The 19,200-nt window shown below is 43.6% G+C and overlaps 1 protein-coding gene across 2 annotated transcripts in view; it reads right to left on the reverse strand.

Moving 5' to 3' along the window:
- The window catches only part of LOC135518099 (homer protein homolog 1-like), a 48,745-nt gene extending 32,504 nt beyond the window's left edge, over window positions 1-16,241 (reverse strand). The window contains exon 1 of one of the 2 annotated variants that reach the window (XM_064942994.1): window positions 15,092-16,241. In XM_064942994.1, coding sequence (XP_064799066.1) covers window positions 15,092-15,096 — 5 coding nt within the window. In that variant the 5' untranslated portion in view covers window positions 15,097-16,241. The remainder of the gene's footprint in view (window positions 1-15,091) is intronic. The other variant, XM_064942995.1, reaches the window with a different exon arrangement.
- Window positions 16,242-19,200: the final 2,959 nt, after the last annotated feature.

A 19,200-nucleotide genomic window follows, 5' to 3' on the forward strand; every position in this document is an offset into this window, starting at 1 on the left:
CTGCAATAACATGACAGTCCTGCAATCTATCAATCTGATTTTCATTCAGACTAATCTTACTGGCATCAAATGCCATTACACCCACTTCCTCCTGGAGCAACATTTGCTTAATTAAAGCAAAGTTTCTCTGTTATCAGTACATCAGTGGCCAGGTGTGTGTGTGTGTGTGTGTTTGTTTGTTAGCCTCTAATCCCTCCCACAATGGGCAGTTGTGTGGCATGTGGGGCTCAATGACGAGTGCTATGCCAGAGGAATCCGATCGCAGATGTTATCAAATCAGCAGTTCTCCACTTACCACCACACATACACACAGAGATTTCTGTTTGCATAGAGGTTGTCAAAGGCAGGTACTGTCTGTGGCCAAAGGGGAAAGCACCCTGGTGCAGACTCCAATTACGGACCTTTATCGGTGTCTGTCGGTGTCTGTCTGTGTGTGTGTGTGTGTCTGTCTGTCTGTGTGTGTGTGTGTGTGTGGTCAGTAAACACTCATGTTCAAGTAACCTCTCTCTCCAGGACAGTGCTCCTCCTCATATTCCTCTGCTTCCCAGACTAGAGGGCATATTGAGAAGCCTTCAAGAGGAGCCAACCTGCTTAGGTCCTTTTCATCCTCACCTGACATGTCTGCCAGACTGTCTGGGATCCCTTTCACAGTCAGTCTTCATAGAGATGAAGGCTAAGAACCAAGTTGTTTTCAGAAAGGTTTTACTATAATGTTTAAACGATTACTATCTAATATCATTGTGGTTCCTGAGATGTTGTTAAAACACTTCTACGGGCATTGTGAGATGTGATAATCTGCACTAGGCAGTGTGACTGTGTAAAAGACAGGTTGGAACGCCACCACTCACAAAATAAAAAAAACCTGCTTGCCTGCATTGCAAACTTAGCTGCTGCCTGGTTGCCAAGGCAACACCCATGTGACTCAGGGCCGGTCAGGATCTGTGAGCATCCTCTAACCCCCTCTCTCCCTCCCACAGGCTCTCTAAGCCAATCACAAGGCAGCGTGTCCCATACGGGTTAAACCTACTCACAGAGGGAATGTGTGGTCTTTGCTTGGCGCTGCCTGAGGTTTAAAATAGCCATATGCTAGGCTAAGGCCTGGTCTGTGGATACACACAGGAGTATTGGTGCAACCTCTGGCTTAAAATACCCATATGCTAGGGCCTGGTTTGTGTTCTGGTGACACACATATGGAGGGTGATTTGTGGTTTGCGTGGACTCTTCTGATCCCTCTCAGATTCAGATCAGCTTTATTAGCATTAATGACAAGGCCACTGTTGCTAAAGCAAATTGAGATAATAACAACAACCGTAAAAAATGGAATAGTAGTAATGTGATTAGAGAAAGGAGAAATCTCTCCCTCTTGTCATAGACTTCTCTCTCTCTCCTAGTCTCTCTCTCCACTGCTCCTGTTGTTAACGCAGGTTCCAGGGAAGTATTGACAGCTGGAGCCCAGTGAAGATGTCTGGCTTTCCCCTACTAACGGCATTGGCCACAACAGCCCACCCTCTCACTCACACTCCCCCACTTCTTCCTCTCTCTTCCTGGCTCTCTGGATCTCACTGGGCTGGCCATCGCCCACTCTCTCTACCTCTCCATATGCCCTTCTTTATTTCTCTTTCCCTCTCTCCATCTCTCCCCACGCCCTCGGTCTTGCTAACCCCCTGGCTCCATCTCTCTCAGGTTGGGGGTTCTACTGGGTCCATCCACTCAGATTAGAGAGTAGGATATCTAACCTCCCTCTACCTCTGGGGACACTGCCATGGGTAGAACTCAGGAGGGATCTGCTTGGAGGTTCTTCTTAAAACCTTTACACTGCAATCTTTTTGTGTTTCCTCAAAGAAACTGTACTTCATGTTTTAAAAGTGGGGCAATTCCACAGAAAATCAAAGCCTTTATGTATCCCTACATTGTGGAACTTCACATGTTGGTGCTCACTGCTCATGGGTCCTTTTATGATGGAAATGCCCAGTGCATAAGCTACCATTCTGCATTCTCAGCTTCCCACTGCCATTAGACATGAGTAAGATTGAAACAGGGCAGGGCTACCGTGACTCTGGTAAGTCAGAGTCTGGTTTTGAGTAAGGACACAGCAGTGATGCTTCCATACCTTAAGGGAACATTTCGACAATCACCGTATAGTTAGTGAGAAAGTCCCTATTGGAACTGTACGGTCCCTTACTAGACGTCCGAAAACATTTTAGAAATTCGGGGACGGCGTCGGGCCGAGCGGTAGGGCCAGACCTACCGGGAAGTCATCAAATGAACTTTGTCGGACATTCGGTTTTCGTTTAATAAAATAAACAAATTTTAGCCCATTTTTGCGCAATGCCGAAATATCCCACAAGAGGGCATAAGCAATCATATTGCTATTGGACAAAACATCACGAATCACGACGTGCCATATCTCGGAAACCGAAAATATTTCGAAGCCGAAACTTGGTGAGCGTAGGTTTGGCATTATGGGAAGATGGCCCCGAACAAGATGGCGTCTAGGCCTCAACGGTTTTTGAGTTATGGCCATATTTCTGGGATTAAAGGTCCAAAATGAAAATAGAGAAAAGATTTTTTCACTTCACGTCAAAGTCAAGGAGCCTCCGGTGTCAATAAAAAAAAAATCGGCCATTTATCTATCGTCATTTACGAGAAATCGTACGTTGACCAGATCGTGATGTTCAGATATAGGTGTTTTTTTTTTTCAACGGTTACAGATCCAGTTGCAGGGTGTTCATACGAGTATTTTTAAAATGTGCTGCGGAGCTCTGCGACATTTCTGTGATTTTCTATGATTTTCTGAAATAACACACACTCACTAAACCCTCCGTAAATAACTCAGTTCTTAATGTAAAGACTTAAAACTCAGGATTCTGTAAAGGCATACCCCAATGAGGATATGAGTTTATTTATAGCTTCCTGTGCCAACCGGAAGTGCCATAATTGGCGTCTCAGGGGCTGTTTGGAAGGGTTAAAAAAATCAGATCTGTCCAAAACTTCATATGTGTGATTAGACAACCCCCATGAACTGTAAATCAGTCATTTTTCCCAACAGATGTCAAAGAAAAGCTCTCACACACACACACACAGCAAGGATGGAGTGACAAAGCGTGGTGTTTAAAGACACAGAGAGCAGGCAATGGCATAAACATAATCCCAAGGCAGGGCCGAGTCCAACGAGGTGCCCCGCTTGACCGTAGCTCACTCGGTCTGAGCGCAGCGACCATGAGAAAAATAGGCCCACAATGAAGCCTGCACCACAATGTCATTTGATTTTGGGTGACAGCGGCGGAACCGTTAGGTTTAGAAGGACAATTCAAACACAGGACTGTTCCTAAGGTCCTCCCGATCTGTGCAAGCCTAACCTTGACTGTGTGGCATTAACCTTTCACAGTTAAAAGAAGGTGTTTACAAAAAAACAGTGTGCATTGACTTCTCTCCCCATAGGAATACATTGCCTGCTCCCCTAAATACAACCTGGGGTCTTTATGGGTTATGAATGCTGTATGAACCTGTCTTCTATGACATTCCATCAGACCACTATGAGGTCTACCTGTGTTGATTCTAAGCTTCCTGGAGCAACCGGAAGTGGTTAGATTGACCCAAAAGGTATTTGGATGTACATCACCTCGAAAGGTGCCGAGGCCTCTGCATTATTCAACCCTGTGTAGATCAGTCAATTCTCAACTTAAAGACTTAAAACTCAGGATTCCCTAGGTTTCTATGTCAGTCAAGACATGTGTGTATTTATAGCTTCCTGTGCCAACCGGAAGTGCCATAATTGGTGACTCAGGGGCTGTTTGGAAGGGTTAAAAAAATCAGATCTGTCCAAAACTTCATATGTGTGATTAGACAACCCCCATGAACTGTAAATCAGTCATTTATCCCAACAGATGTCAAAGAAAAGCTCTCACACACACACACAGCAAGGATGGAGTGACAAAGCGTGGTGTTTAAAGACACAGAGAGCAGGCAATGGCATAAACATAATCCCAAGGCCGTGCCGAGTCCAACGAGGTGCCCCTCTTGACCGTAGCTCGCTCGGTCTGAGCGCAGCGACCATGAGAAAAATAGGCCCACAATGATGCCTGCACCACAATGTCATTGGATTTTGGGTGACAGCGGCGGAACCGTTAGGTTTAGAAGGACAATTCAAACACAGGACTGTTCCTAAGGTCCTCCCGACCTGTGCAAGCCTAACCTTGACTGTGTGGCATTAACCTTTCACAGTTAAAAGAAGGTGTTTACAAAAAAACAGTGTGCATTGACTTCTCTCCCCATAGGAATACATTGCCTGCTCCCCTAAATACAACCTGGGGTCTTTATGGGTTATGAATGCTGTATGAACCTGTCTTCTATGACATTCCATCAGACCACTATGAGGTCTACCTGTGTCGATTCTAAGCTTCCTGGAGCAACCGGAAGTGGTTAGATTGACCCAAAAGGTATTTGGATGTACATCACCTCGAAAGGTGCCGAGGCCTCTGCATTTTTCAACCCTGTGTAGATCAGTCAATTCTCAACTTAAAGACTTAAAACTCAGGATTCCCTAGGTTTCTATGTCAGTCAAGACATGTGTGTATTTATAGCTTCCTGTGCCAACCGGAAGTGCCATAATTGGTGACTCAGGGGCTGTTTGGAAGGGTTAAAAAAATCAGATCTGTCCAAAACTTCATATGTGTGATTAGACAACCCCCATGAACTGTAAATCAGTCATTTTTCCCAACAGATGTCAAAGAAAAGCTCTCACACACACACACAGCAAGGATGGAGTGACAAAGCGTGGTGTTTAAAGACACAGAGAGCAGGCAATGGCATAAACATAATCCCAAGGCCGTGCCGAGTCCAACGAGGTGCCCCGCTTGACCGTAGCTCGCTCGGTCTGAGCGCAGCGACCATGAGAAAAATAGGCCCACAATGAAGCCTGCACCACAATGTTATTTGATTTTGGGTGACAGCGGCGGAACCGTTAGGTTTAGAAGGACAATTCAAACACAGGACTGTTCCTAAGGTCCTCCTGATCTGTGCAAGCCTAACCTTGACTGTGTGGCATTAACCTTTCACAGTTAAAAGAAGGTGTTTACAAAAAAACAGTGTGCATTGACTTCTCTCCCCATAGGAATACATTGCCTGCTCCCCTAAATACAACCTGGGGTCTTTATGGGTTATGAATGCTGTATGAACCTGTCTTCTATGACATTCCATCAGACCACTATGAGGTCTACCTGTGTCGATTCTAAGCTTCCTGGAGCAACCGGAAGTGGTTAAATTGACCCAAAAGGTATTTGGATGTACATCACCTCGAAAGGTGCCGAGGCCTCTGCATTATTCAACCCTGTGTAGATCAGTCAATTCTCAACTTAAAGACTTAAAACTCAGGATTCCCTAGGTTTCTATGTCAGTCAAGACATGTGTGTATTTATAGCTTCCTGTGCCAACCGGAAGTGCCATAATTGGTGTCTCAGGGGCTGTTTGGAAGGGTTAAAAAAATCAGATCTGTCCAAAACTTCATATGTGTGATTAGACAACCCCCATGAACTGTAAATCAGTCATTTTTCCCATAAAAATTCAAAGGAAAAATAAATCACACAGATACACAACTTGGATGGAGGGACGTATTGGGGTGTGTAGAGACTGACAGTGCCTCCAATAGTTAGCTTTGTTCGAGCTAAAAAAGAACCGTCAGACCTAGAGTTCCGAAACTTTAGAATCCTGTTCTAGACCTCAGGTAGATAGTGCGTGGTGAGTTACGGCGCTCTAGGAGGTTCTCGGACCGAGAAACAGCGTCGAACATTTGCAATGACTTCAATTCATTTTGACCATTACGAAAATGGCGACATTTAGAAATGTCCCAGAGACACAAGACTAGGTGCATTGTGACCGTCTCTGCCCATAGAGACAGAACCCAACATCTCGGTCCGATAGCTCATTCAAGGACCCCGTAGCAAGGCATTGAAAAAAGTGGATTTTCAGCACCAATTAGGCTTTTACTCGGACACCAAATGACCTATCGGGCCGAAACTCGGGATTCGGGGTCGCCTCACATAGGACTACACATAATGTCCGAACTGGCCTCGCAGCTAGAAAGTAACTATGTGTTTTATGGTTTTTTAATGTTTTGTACCGAAGGCCTTGTGAATTTTGGGCCAGCTCTGAAGTATGTTATACTTGGCTCCTAAATGAGTTGGGAAAAGTGGGTTTGGTGTCAGTTTGTATCAGTTTGGTGTCAGAATGATATCAAATTGACTGATGGACGGTGACTTGCAGGTGACTCTTGTCCATTAGCAATATGTTTAAGTGGTGAGGTACCATCACCAAAAGCGACATTCTGAAATCAACCCAAACGAGCGATGGAGAGGTACCAGTATCACTGCCCAGCCATCCTGAGGTCATCGGGCCAGTCAATTTGGCATTCCTGCATGATTTTTATGGCATGACAAATTGGTGATGGTGACTGCCCAGTTAACCATATGGCAAATGCACAGTGACTTTGCAAAAGTGAGAAAACATGACCAAATGGACATTCTGAAATCAACCCTAACGAGTGATGGAGAGGTACCAGAATCACTGCCAAGCCATCCCGAGTTCATCGGGCCAGTCAATTTGGCATTCCTGCAAAATTTTCAGTGACTTTGAAAAAGTAAGGAACATTTGCAATATGTTTTAACAGTGAGGTACCATCACCAAAAGCGACATTCTGAAATCAACCCAAACGAGCCATGGAGAGGTACCAGTATCACTGCCCAGCCATCCCGAGGTCATCGGGCCAGTCAATTTGGCATTCCTGCAAAAATTTTCAGTGACTTTGAAAAAGTAAGGAACATTTGCAATATGTTTTAACAGTGAGGTACCATCACCAAAAGCGACATTCTGAAATCAACCCAAACGAGCAATGGAGAGGTACCAGTATCACTGCCCAGCCATCCTGAGGTCATCGGGCCAGTCAATTTGGCATTCCTGCATGATTTTTATGGCATGACAAATTGGTGATGGTGACTGCCCAGTTAACCATATGGCAAATGCACAGTGACTTTGAAAGAGTGAGAAAAATCACCAAATGGACATTCTGGAATCAACCCTAACGAGTGATGGAGAGGTACCATAATCACTGCCCAGACATCCCGAGGTCATCGGGCCAGTCAATTTGGCATTCCTGCACAAATTTTCAGTGACTTTGCAAAAGTAAGGAACATTTGCAATATGTTTTAACAGTGAGGTACCATCACCAAAAGCGACATTCTGAAATCAACCCAAACGAGCCATGGAGAGGTACCAGTATCACTGCCCAGCCATCCCGAGGTCATCGGGCCAGTCAATTTGGCATTCCTGCAAAAATTTTCAGTGACTTTGCAAAAGTAAGGAACATTTGCAATATGTTTTAACAGTGAGGTACCATCACCAAAAGCGACATTCTGAAATCAACCCAAACGAGCCATGGAGAGGTACCAGTATCACTGCCCAGCCATCCCGAGGTCATCGGGCCAGTCAATTTGGCATTCCTGCAAAAATTTTCAGTGACTTTGAAAAAGTAAGGAACATTTGCAATATGTTTTAACAGTGAGGTACCATCACCAAAAGCGACATTCTGAAATCAACCCAAACGAGCCATGGAGAGGTACCAGTATCACTGCCCAGCCATCCCGAGGTCATCGGGCCAGTCAATTTGGCATTCCTGCAAAAATTTTCAGTGACTTTGAAAAAGTAAGGAACATTTGCAATATGTTTTAACAGTGAGGTACCATCACCAAAAGCGACATTCTGAAATCAACCCAAACGAGCCATGGAGAGGTACCACTATCACTGCCCAGCCATCCCGAGGTCATCGGGCCAGTCAATTTGGCATTCCTGCATGATTTTTATAGCATGACAAATTGGTGATGGTGACTGCCCAGTTAACCATATGGCAAATGCACAGTGACTTTGCAAAAGTGAGAAAACATGACCAAATGGACATTCTGAAATCAACCCTAACGAGTGATGGAGAGGTACCAGAATCACTGCCAAGCCATCCCGACTTCATCGGGCCAGTCAATTTGGCATTCCTGCACAAATTTTCAGTGACTTTGCAAAAGTAAGGAACATTTGCAATATGTTTTAACAGTGAGGTACCATCACCAAAAGCGACATTCTGAAATCAACCCAAAAGAGCCATGGAGAGGTACCAGTATCACTGCCCAGACATCCCTATGTCATCGGGCCAGTCAATTTGGCATTCCTGCATGATTTTTATGGCATGACAAATTGGTGATGGTGACTGCCCAGTTAACCATATGGCAAATGCACAGTGACTTTGCAAAAGTGAGAAAACATGACCAAATGGACAATCTGAAATCAACACAAACAATGGCATCACCATAGTGTCCAGACTATGCCGAGTCCAACGAGGTGCCCCGCTTGACCGTAGCTCGCTCGGTCTGAGCGCGGCGACCATGAGAAAAATAGGCCCAATATGAAGCCTTCACCAGTACGTCATTTGATTTTGGGTGACAGCGGCGGAACCGTTAGGTTTAGAAAGACAATTCAACCACAGGAATGTTCCTAAGGTCCTCCTGATCTGTCCAAGCCTATCCTTGACCGTGTGACATTAACCCTTCACAGTCAAAAGAAGGTGTTTACATAAAAACAGTGTTCATTGACTTCTCTCCCCATAGGAATATATTGGCTGCTCCACTAAATACAACCTGGAGTCTATATGGGTTATGAATGTTGTATGAACCTGTCTTTGGTACCAGTCCATCAGACCACTATAAGGTCTACCTGTGTCGATTCTAAGCTTCCTGGACCAACCGGAAGTGGTCCAAATCGCCCTAAAAGTGTATACCCATACACTGCCTGCAATTTGATGGACATAGTGCATTGAACCCTGTGTAAATCAGTCAGTTTTCATGGTAAAGACTTAAAACTCAGGATTCTCTAATGGAATACCCCAATGAGGATGTATGTTGAGTTACAGCTTCCTGTGCCAACCGGAAGTGCCATAATTGGTGTCTCATGGGCTGTTTGGAGGGGTTAAAAATATCAGATCTTTCCAAAACTTCATATATATGATTAGGCAACCCCCATGAACTGTAAATCAGTCATTTTTCCCATAAAAATTCAAAGGAAAACTAAATCACACAGATACACAACATGGATGGAGGGACGTATCATTGGGGTGCGTAGAGACTGACAGTGCCTCCAATAGTTAGCTTTGAATGATATCAAATTGACTGATGGACAGTGACTTGCAGGTGACTCTTGTCCATTAGCAATATGTTTAAGCGGTGAGGTACCATCACCAAAAGCGACATTCTGAAATCAGCCCAAACGAGCGATGGAGAGGTACCAGTATCACTGCCCAGACATCCCTATGTCATCGGGCCAGTCAATTTGGCATTCCTGCATGATTTTTATAGCATGACAAATTGGTGATGGTGACTGCCCAGTTAACCATATGGCAACTGCACAGTGACTTTGAAAGAGTGAGAAAAATCACCAAATGGACATTCTGGAATCAACCCTAACGAGCAATGGAGAGGTACCAGAATCACTGCCAAGCCATCCCGACTTCATCGGGCCAGTCAATTTGGCATTCCTGCAAAAATTTTCAGTGACTTTGCAAAAGTAAGGAACATTTGCAATATGTTTTAACAGTGAGGTACCATCACCAAAAGCGACATTCTGAAATCAACCCAAACGAGCCATGGAGAGGTACCAGTATCACTGCCCAGCCATCCCGAGGTCATCGGGCCAGTCAATTTGGCATTCCTGCAAAAATTTTCAGTGACTTTGCAAAAGTAAGGAACATTTGCAATATGTTTTAACAGTGAGGTACCATCACCAAAAGCGACATTCTGAAATCAACCCAAACGAGCCATGGAGAGGTACCAGTATCACTGCCCAGCCATCCCGAGGTCATCGGGCCAGTCAATTTGGCATTCCTGCAAAAATTTTCAGTGACTTTGAAAAAGTAAGGAACATTTGCAATATGTTTTAACAGTGAGGTACCATCACCAAAAGCGACATTCTGAAATCAACCCAAACGAGCCATGGAGAGGTACCAGTATCACTGCCCAGCCATCCTGAGGTCATCGGGCCAGTCAATTTGGCATTCCTGCATGATTTTTATGGCATGACAAATTGGTGATGGTGACTGCCCAGTTAACCATATGGCAAATGCACAGTGACTTTGCAAAAGTGAGAAAACATGACCAAATGGACATTCTGAAATCAACCCTAACGAGTGATGGAGAGGTACCAGTATCACTGCCCAGCCATCCCGAGGTCATCGGGCCAGTCAATTTGGCATTCCTGCAAAAATTTTCAGTGACTTTGCAAAAGTAAGGAACATTTGCAATATGTTTTAACAGTGAGGTACCATCACCAAAAGCGACATTCTGAAATCAACCCAAACGAGCCATGGAGAGGTACCAGTATCACTGCCCAGCCATCCCGAGGTCATCGGGCCAGTCAATTTGGCATTCCTGCAAAAAAATTTTGTGACTTTGCAAAAGTAAGGAACATTTGCAATATGTTTAAGCGGTGAGGTACCATCACCAAAAGCGACATTCTGAAATCAGCCCAAACGAGCGATGGAGAGGTACCAGTATCACTGCCCAGACATCCCTATGTCATCGGGCCAGTCAATTTGGCATTCCTGCATGATTTTTATGGCATGACAAATTGGTGATGGTGACTGCCCAGTTAACCATATGGCAAATGCACAGTGACTTTGCAAAAGTGAGAAAAATCACAAAATGGACATTCTGGAATCGACCCAAACGAGTGATGGAGAGGTACCAGAATCACTGCCAAGCCATCCCGAGTTCATCGGGCCAGTCAATTTGGCATTCCTGCACAAATTTTCAGTGACTTTGCAAAAGTAAGGAACATTTGCAATATGTTTTAACAGTGAGGTACCATCACCAAAAGCGACATTCTGAAATCAACCCAAAAGAGCCATGGAGAGGTACCAGTATCACTGCCCAGACATCCCTATGTCATCGGGCCAGTCAATTTGGCATTCCTGCATGATTTTTATGGCATGACAAATTGGTGATGGTGACTGCCCAGTTAACCATATGGCAAATGCACAGTGACTTTGCAAAAGTGAGAAAACATGACCAAATGGACATTCTGAAATCAACCCTAACGAGTGATGGAGAGGTACCAGAATCACTGCCAAGCCATCCCGAGTTCATCGGGCCAGTCAATTTGGCATTCCTGCACAAATTTTCAGTGACTTTGCAAAAGTAAGGAACATTTGCAATATGTTTTAACAGTGAGGTACCATCACCAAAAGCGACATTCTGAAATCAACCCAAACGAGTGATGGAGAGGTACCAGAATCACTGCCAAGCCATCCCGACTTCATCGGGCCAGTCAATTTGGCATTCCTGCAAAAATTTTCAGTGACTTTGAAAAAGTAAGGAACATTTGCAATATGTTTTAACAGTGAGGTACCATCACCAAAAGCGACATTCTGAAATCAACCCAAACGAGCGATGGAGAGGTACCAGAATCACTGCCCAGCCATCCCGAGTTCATCGGGCCAGTCAATTTGGCATTCCTGCATGATTTTTATGGCATGACAAATTGGTGATGGTGAATGCCCAGTTAACCATATGGCAAATGCACAGTGACTTTGCAAAAGTGAGAAAACATAAACAAATGGACATGATGAAATCAACACCACGAGTGATTGAAAGGAACAACAATCACTGCCCGGCCATCCCGAGTTCATCAGGCCAGTCAATTTTGCATTTCTGAAGGATTTTTGAGCATGTCAAATTTCTTATGACATTTGGCCCCCACAAAACATATGCCTTATGCACAAGCAAAAAAAAAAAAAAACATTATAATAATAAAATATGACTAAAGTATGTTGATACAGTTCTTATACGTGTGTAACTGACACAAAATGCGAAAAAATTTCGAAAAACGGTCCAGAAAGCACTTTTTTAGGGGTGTGTGAAGTTTTTTATGAAATTTAATAATTTTTGACTTTTGACTTCTGACTTCCTATGAAATCATATTGCAGATGGACAAAACACATGCAATATGCGCAAGTAAAAAAAAAAAAAAAAATTATGATAATAAAATATGACTAAAGTATGTTGATACAGTTCTTATACGTGTGTAACTGACACAAAATGCGAAAAAATTTCGAAAAACGGTCCAGAAAGCACTTTTTTAGGGGTGTGTGAAGTTTTTTATGAAATTTAAGAATTTTTGACTTTTGACTTCTGACTTCCTATGAAATCATATTGCAAATGGACAAAACATATGCAATATGCGCAAGTAAAAAAATTAAAAAAATTATGTTAATAAAATTGGACAAAAGTATTTTCATACAGTTCTTATACATGTGTAATTGTCAAAAAAAGCGAAAGAATTTCGAAAAACGGTCCAGAAAGCACTTTTTTAAGGGGTGATACGTTTTTTTCAAAAAATTCGTTTTTTCAAAATTTGGCTTTTGGATGTTGACTTGGAGTCCAATACCAATATGAAAAACCATGGTGGAGTGCAATCGCCACCTGTTGGATTTTTGAAGTGTTACAACTGGCAATACCCATATGGCAATAGCAGTAAACTTTGCATGAATCAACGCCGCTTTGGGTGGTATTGGCCAATGTGTGCATGGTTCGGTCAATGCCAATAACTTGCCATTCATTTTTGTCCACTACGGGGGTGAAATCCCTTACAAAACAAAGTGCTCCTGACTTTGACCATCCACTTAGTCTCACAGTAACTTCCTTGTCCAACACTGGCACCACGTATGATTGTGAAGATCATTTCTACTCAGTCTGAGGACAGGGAGGGACGTTTTAAAGGTTGGCGCAGGACAGGCAGTCCTTAAAGGAGCAATCTACTGCAATCTGCAGTAGCTTCATCCATTTTTGGACTTGTGAATTAATGATATGTACCCATTGGTTCTTGAAGAATATAACTTATAAATGCCTCATGAGCTTAGTTCAGCTGTCGTACTCCATCAGAACCCAAAATATAAGCCTGTTTACTCCAATATTTATAAACAAAGTAAATGTACGGTAACCAAACACTATTTAGCCTCAAAATGTGGTTAAAACTATCATTTTTATATCATAGATGATCAGTCTTTTCATCCATAGTGCTGTTCATGAATTTGAGTGGTTACATTCCTCCAGCCCCATCCCTCAGCTTTTTACTGAAACGGGTGGGGCTTTGTTTTAACTGCAGATTGCCGCTTTAAAAACTGACGTGTGTCAGCGTAAATGCACCACATAGGCTAGTCAAGGTTGTGGTTGAAGTTGTTGAACCAGATACGGGCAGACAATGAGTTTGTTCAGTTAATGGGAGATCAATCATAACTTGTGAAATCATTTGTGCAACATTTAACCCCGAGAATAGTTTTAAAATTATGCCAAATAACATTTATTCTAACACACTCTTGAAACCTCCCTATTTCAATCCATCTACACTAATGATTATTAGCCCAATATATCAGACTGTTTATGACACGTCCTGAGAGTACTGTAGGCTGCCGAGATGCCAAGTTTCAGCCTGGTTTACATTAATACATTATGCAGAACAGAATCCCTGCACTAAAACACTTTAACAGCCAACACACTGAGAGGCTTCATTTAAGATAAGGGCACACTTTGAAGAACGATGCATTCTTCTCGTGTTTTTTTGTTGTCCGAGATATGGAGTCCTAACTGGATCATAGACTAGGAATTTAAGGTTAGTGAGGTGCTGTATGGCTTAACGCCGCAGTACACCCCCGAAATCAACTTTCTTCTCATTTAATCTCAGATGGTCTAAAGTCAGGTTTAGTCCATATTCAACAGTGAGTTTGTTGTGGAGGTACAGGTGTATGCCTAAGCATCAGGTGAGACCCCGTCGGCTGGGGTTAGGACTTGATTAGTCCCGACGTTCCTATGCTGTCCTTCAGACAACAGAGTCACGTTCATTTGTATTGACAAAAACCTATATGTCCCCCGTCTGTCGCAAATGTTGAATAAAATTCCATTTGAACTTTACCGGTTGTCCTCTGATTTAGTACTTTTGTGGCCAGAAATTTTAGACAAAACATCCACATGGATGTATAATTAAACTGACTTCAAAACGCAGGTCTCCGTGTGTGGCTATCACCATTTGTTTGCTCACCACCTGAAGAATGTGCACAAGACAGAAGGACATGCATACTAACCCAAGTCTTGCGGGGGTTTACATTGTTTTGCGTATGTGCCAGGTGACTGCAGTACCAGCGTTTGGAAACATCTGTTTAATAATACTTTCCTGTAGATATGTTTTCTCAATATTCCGAACCACAAAACAACAAACTGCTGAGACTACAGGTCGAGGAAGTTTAAGATATATTATATTCCATTTTCTGGCTTCCCAAACAAATGTATGGCACTACTCTCAGACTAACCTGCAGTATCACAGTCAGATTGCCAGGCAAAGGCTTGGAAAGATAACAGGATCCTCTGGGATGGGGGTTCCATATTAAGGTGTTTAGTCTGAACTGGAAATACACTTAATGCCTTCTGGGTTCCTTTCTGGTGTCAGTATTTCTTCAGAAAGTATGACAGGCATATTATACCACAGTATGATCTACTTCTATGGTTGATATTATAGCTTTTGTTCAGGCACTAGAACAAATCTTAAACAAACTTGTGAAATAATTGATAAATGTTCATGTAGACAGTGCAACCCCATCACAAGGCCACCCCCCCAGTACTGGATGAGATTATAGTTTTCCAATGACACCACATACTAAACCCATCTGACGTACTCTAATGTATTGAAATAAAAACAGATAACATGCTTTAGGTGGCCTATCTTAGAATAACGGAGGAATAGCCTATTCACCAGTGTTTGATACATTGTTCAGTAGGCATTTGGAAGCTATAGCTCAGGCCATGGACAAATGGTGAGCCTGGCATGGTAATGCAAGCCAACTTCAGGTAAACCCATGTAGCCTGCCAGCATATTGCTCTCAACCTTCTACCCACACGTATTTATCTTGAAACAAACCAGGTTTCATAGGAATCATAACACATCCCATGAACACCATTCTAGTCAGGTTAGATTAGTACAGGATAAAAATGGCACTACATTGCGCGATACCTACCCCATTTTGCTTGGTCGGTTAATCGAAGGGATTCAGGCCCTGGTCGCCGAGGGCTCCAACGCGGGAATGAACAGGCTACTGTGTTTTCCTCTCCAATAATCGGTTCTTCACAACGCTGTTGACGGCTATGGCTTGACGGGGTACTCGAGATAGTCAGTGTGGTTCCCTTCACGCCGACATAGCCTGTTCGTCTGTTATACGCTGTGGGTGTTGGTTGAAAGCTCTCCCAAACAAACGTGTCGGTGCATGCATGAGGATCGAAAACATCGGTGTTGACGTTAGATAAATGATATGCACTTTTCAATCATGCTCAACGACGATAGCAGCTAAGCTAATGTTGGCTACCAAGGACCACATACATGATTGACAGAAACTGTTTTTAATTTCAATGTAGCGCGAACCTCATTTTACACTTATAAGGCAGGTAAATAGGGACCGCTTGCATTAATATTGGCAGAACAAAATCTTATCTTGGCTGCTAAAATAGTCTTAAAATATCCACTTGGTTCTAGACGGACTTAGGTATTACAGCTCGGCGCTCCTCTCCGCTGCCTTGTATTTCGCTACTCTCCAAAGACACCGCCGCTTTCAATGTGACCAGCTGCCTGCACCGCATACAGTTATCCTCGGGCGAGAAAAATGCTGAACATTCATTCCTGCATGTCACTTTGTAAGGCCCGACTGTTCAAAATAGCACAATTTACTCGTTGCCTCTTTCCCTGGCGTCGTAAGTGCCATCAAAATTCCTCCAGCAGCTATTCTACTACAGCTTATCAAACGCATCATTGCATGGCACTAACATCACAAATACATCTGCAACAATAATAAACTCATTTTTAGCTACAGGGGAATATGTTTTTTTGTCGAGTCGGCTTCATCTCCCATCTGTTTTCGCGGAAAGACTTGGTGCATTCTCATGGCTCCACCATCTCTAGTACCAAATCAGACAAGCAGCTAGCATCTAAGATGCCGGGCGAATATGAAATGCTATGGTAAATTATGTTTAAATATGAACGATTGCCAGTTCGTTGATATTATTTATCAGACAGAGATGTCAAATCACGACCTCTTTTCGCTCCATCGAACGCCTCACTTCTTCAGCCGTCTGTTTGTGTATTCTCTGATTTCTCCTCTCATCCCATTCATCACATCTCTTGTCGCGTTCAAAACATTTGGGAACTCGGACATCTCTGACTTCAGTGCGTTCAAGAAATCTGGGAACTCGGAAAAAATCAAGCTCCGTCTGGGAAAAATCGTTTTCAACGGTCATTCAACTTAGAATTTTAGGTCGGGAACTCGGGTATCTTTCTCGAGCTGTGACTTTTCGACCTGAAGACCACTGACGTCATGATTTGACCCGTTTATTCCGAATTCCAAGTTTTCCTGAAAGCACCATCTCTACCCATCCTCAAGCATTAAATTGGCCTACGTCATCACGCCGTCCTCGCACAGAAGTCACCGTATCCTTCGAAATATGACGTAATGCGCGATAAATATGTCCGTCACTTCCGGTTAGCAACTGTCAAATAGTGTAGCAACACCTACCAACCTGCAGTTTATTATGTAACCCATAATAAACCTGTAATAAACATGAAATGCAGTATTCCATTCAAGTTTTTTACTGTGGTATGTTTTGTGAAGATAGAGGGAATCGCATGAAAATGCTGACATGGGATTTTCAAAAGAGTACTAATTCAGCCCACTGCACAGATCTTTAATTCCTTAGAATTATACTGAACAAAAATATAAATGCAACATGTAAAGTCTTGGTCCTATGTTTCATGAGCTGAAATAAAAGATAGCTAGGTATATGTTATTTAGCAGACTATTTTATCCAAAGCGACTTAAACATCTGTGTGGTCCCGGGAATTGAACCCATTATCCTTGAACTGCAAGAGACATGCTCTGCCAGCTCTACCATGCTGAAATACAGAGATCCTATATGCACATGCCTGTTAATGAGCATTTCTCCGTTGCCAAGATAACCCATCCACCTGACAGGTGTGGCATATCAAAAAGCTGATTAAACAGCATAATCATTAGACAAGTGCACCTTGTGCTGGGGACAATTAAAGATCACTCTAATATGTGCAGATTGTCACACTACACAATACCACAGATGTGTCCTATTTTGAGGGAGTGTGCAATTGGCATGCTGAATGCAGAGATGTCCACCAGAGCTGTTGCCAGAGAATTCATTGTTAATTTCTCTACTATAAGCTGCCTCCAACATTGTTTTTGCGAATTTGGCAGTACGTCCAACCAGCCTCACAAGCGCAGACCACGTGTTACCACGCCAGCCCAGGACATCCACATCCGGCTTCTTCACCTGTGGGATCGTCTGAGACCAGCCATCCAGACATCTGGTGAAACTGAGGAGTATTTCTGTCTATAATGAAGCCCTTTAGTGAGGAAAAACTCATTCTGATTGGTTGGGCCTGGCTCCCCAGTAGGTGGGCCTGGCTCCCCAGTAGGTGGGCCTGGATCCCCAGTAGGTGGGCCTGGCTCCCCAGTAGGTGGGCCTGGATCCCCAGTAGGTGGGCCTGGCTCCCCAGTAGGTGGGCCTGGCTCCCTAGTAGGTGGGCCTGGATCCCCAGTAGGTGGGCCTGGCTCCCCAGTAGGTGGGCCTGGATCCCCAGTAGGTGGGCCTGGCTCCCTAGTAGGTGGGCCTGGATCCCCAGTAGGTGGGCCTGGATCCCCAGTAGGTGGGCCTGGATCCCCAGTAGGTGGGCCTGGCTCCCTAGTAGGTGGGCCTGGATCCCCAGTAGGTGGGCCTGGATCCCCAGTAGGTGGGCCTGGCTCCCCAGTAGGTGGGCCTGGCTCCCCAGTTGGTGAGCGAATGCTGTGTGGCGCAGCAGTGTAAGGCACTGCATCTCAGTGCACAAGGCGTCACTGTAGTTCCTGGTTTGAATCCAGGCTGCATCACATCCGGATGTGATTGGGAGTCCCATAGGGCGGCGCACAATTGGCCCAGCGTAGTCCAGGTGAGGCTGGGGTAGGCATTCATTGTAAATAAGAATTTGTTAAAAATAAAAGTAAACTCCCAGGCCACCCTTGGCTGTGGAGGGGGCTCAGTCATGTGAAATCCATAGATTAGGGCCTAATGCATTTATTTCTATTGACTGATTTCCTCATATGTAACTCAGTAAAATACTTGAAATTGCATGTTGCATTTATATTTTTGTTCAGTATAGTATTTCATATAATTAGAACTTTATATTTATGATTCACCCAGAGGACCACTTTATGGATAGCTGCTATATTACTACACTATTACTACTCTACTACTGTGTTTTTTTCTAATGGGAAACATTTATTTACCTTCTAGAAATGAAAAGCATACACACAATGATAATGGATGTAGTGTACACATTGATTTGTTCAAGTTGCATTATTGTGCAACTGATGGTGGCCACCTTGTGGACATTGGATGACAGTGCCAAATGTGGCCGTTAATGGTGTCTACTGTTATCAAAATAAACTAGTTTTCTTTTAAACAAGACAACAGAGACATATTGGCCTTTAGTTTTGATCAGGGCCCATATGTTAATGGATTGTTCTATGCTTGAGATAGACATGTTATAAACTCAATGATGAGGGGGATACAATGTATACTATTTTGCAAGGAGGAGATTGCCATTCTCTCTTTGGCATCAAAGCAGATTCTTTTTACATGCACACTGCAGTATCAGATATGTTATCAGTGTTTTCAGATACTATCTACTTCAAAGGTATTCAACTCTTATCCTATGAAGTCCGGAGCCTGCTGTTTTTTGTTCTACCTGATAATTACAGTAATTGCACCCACCTGGTGTTACATTTTTATTTAACCTTTATTTAACTAGGCAAGTCAGTTAAGAACAAATTCTTATTTACAATGACGGCCTACCCAGGCCAAACCCTAACCTGGACACAGTGCTGGGCCAATTGTGCGCCGCCCTATGGGACTCCCAATGTGATACAGCCTGGAATCGATCCAGGGTCTGTAGTGATGACCCTAGCACTGAGATGCAGTGCCTTACATTGCTGCGCCACTCGAGAGCCCAAATCAGTCCCTGATAGAGGGGAACAATGAAAAAAATGAAGTGGAACTGGCTTCCAGGACCAGA

Source organism: Oncorhynchus masou, chromosome 28 (genome assembly GCF_036934945.1).
Source record: "Oncorhynchus masou masou isolate Uvic2021 chromosome 28, UVic_Omas_1.1, whole genome shotgun sequence".
Lineage (NCBI taxonomy): Eukaryota > Metazoa > Chordata > Actinopteri > Salmoniformes > Salmonidae > Oncorhynchus > Oncorhynchus masou.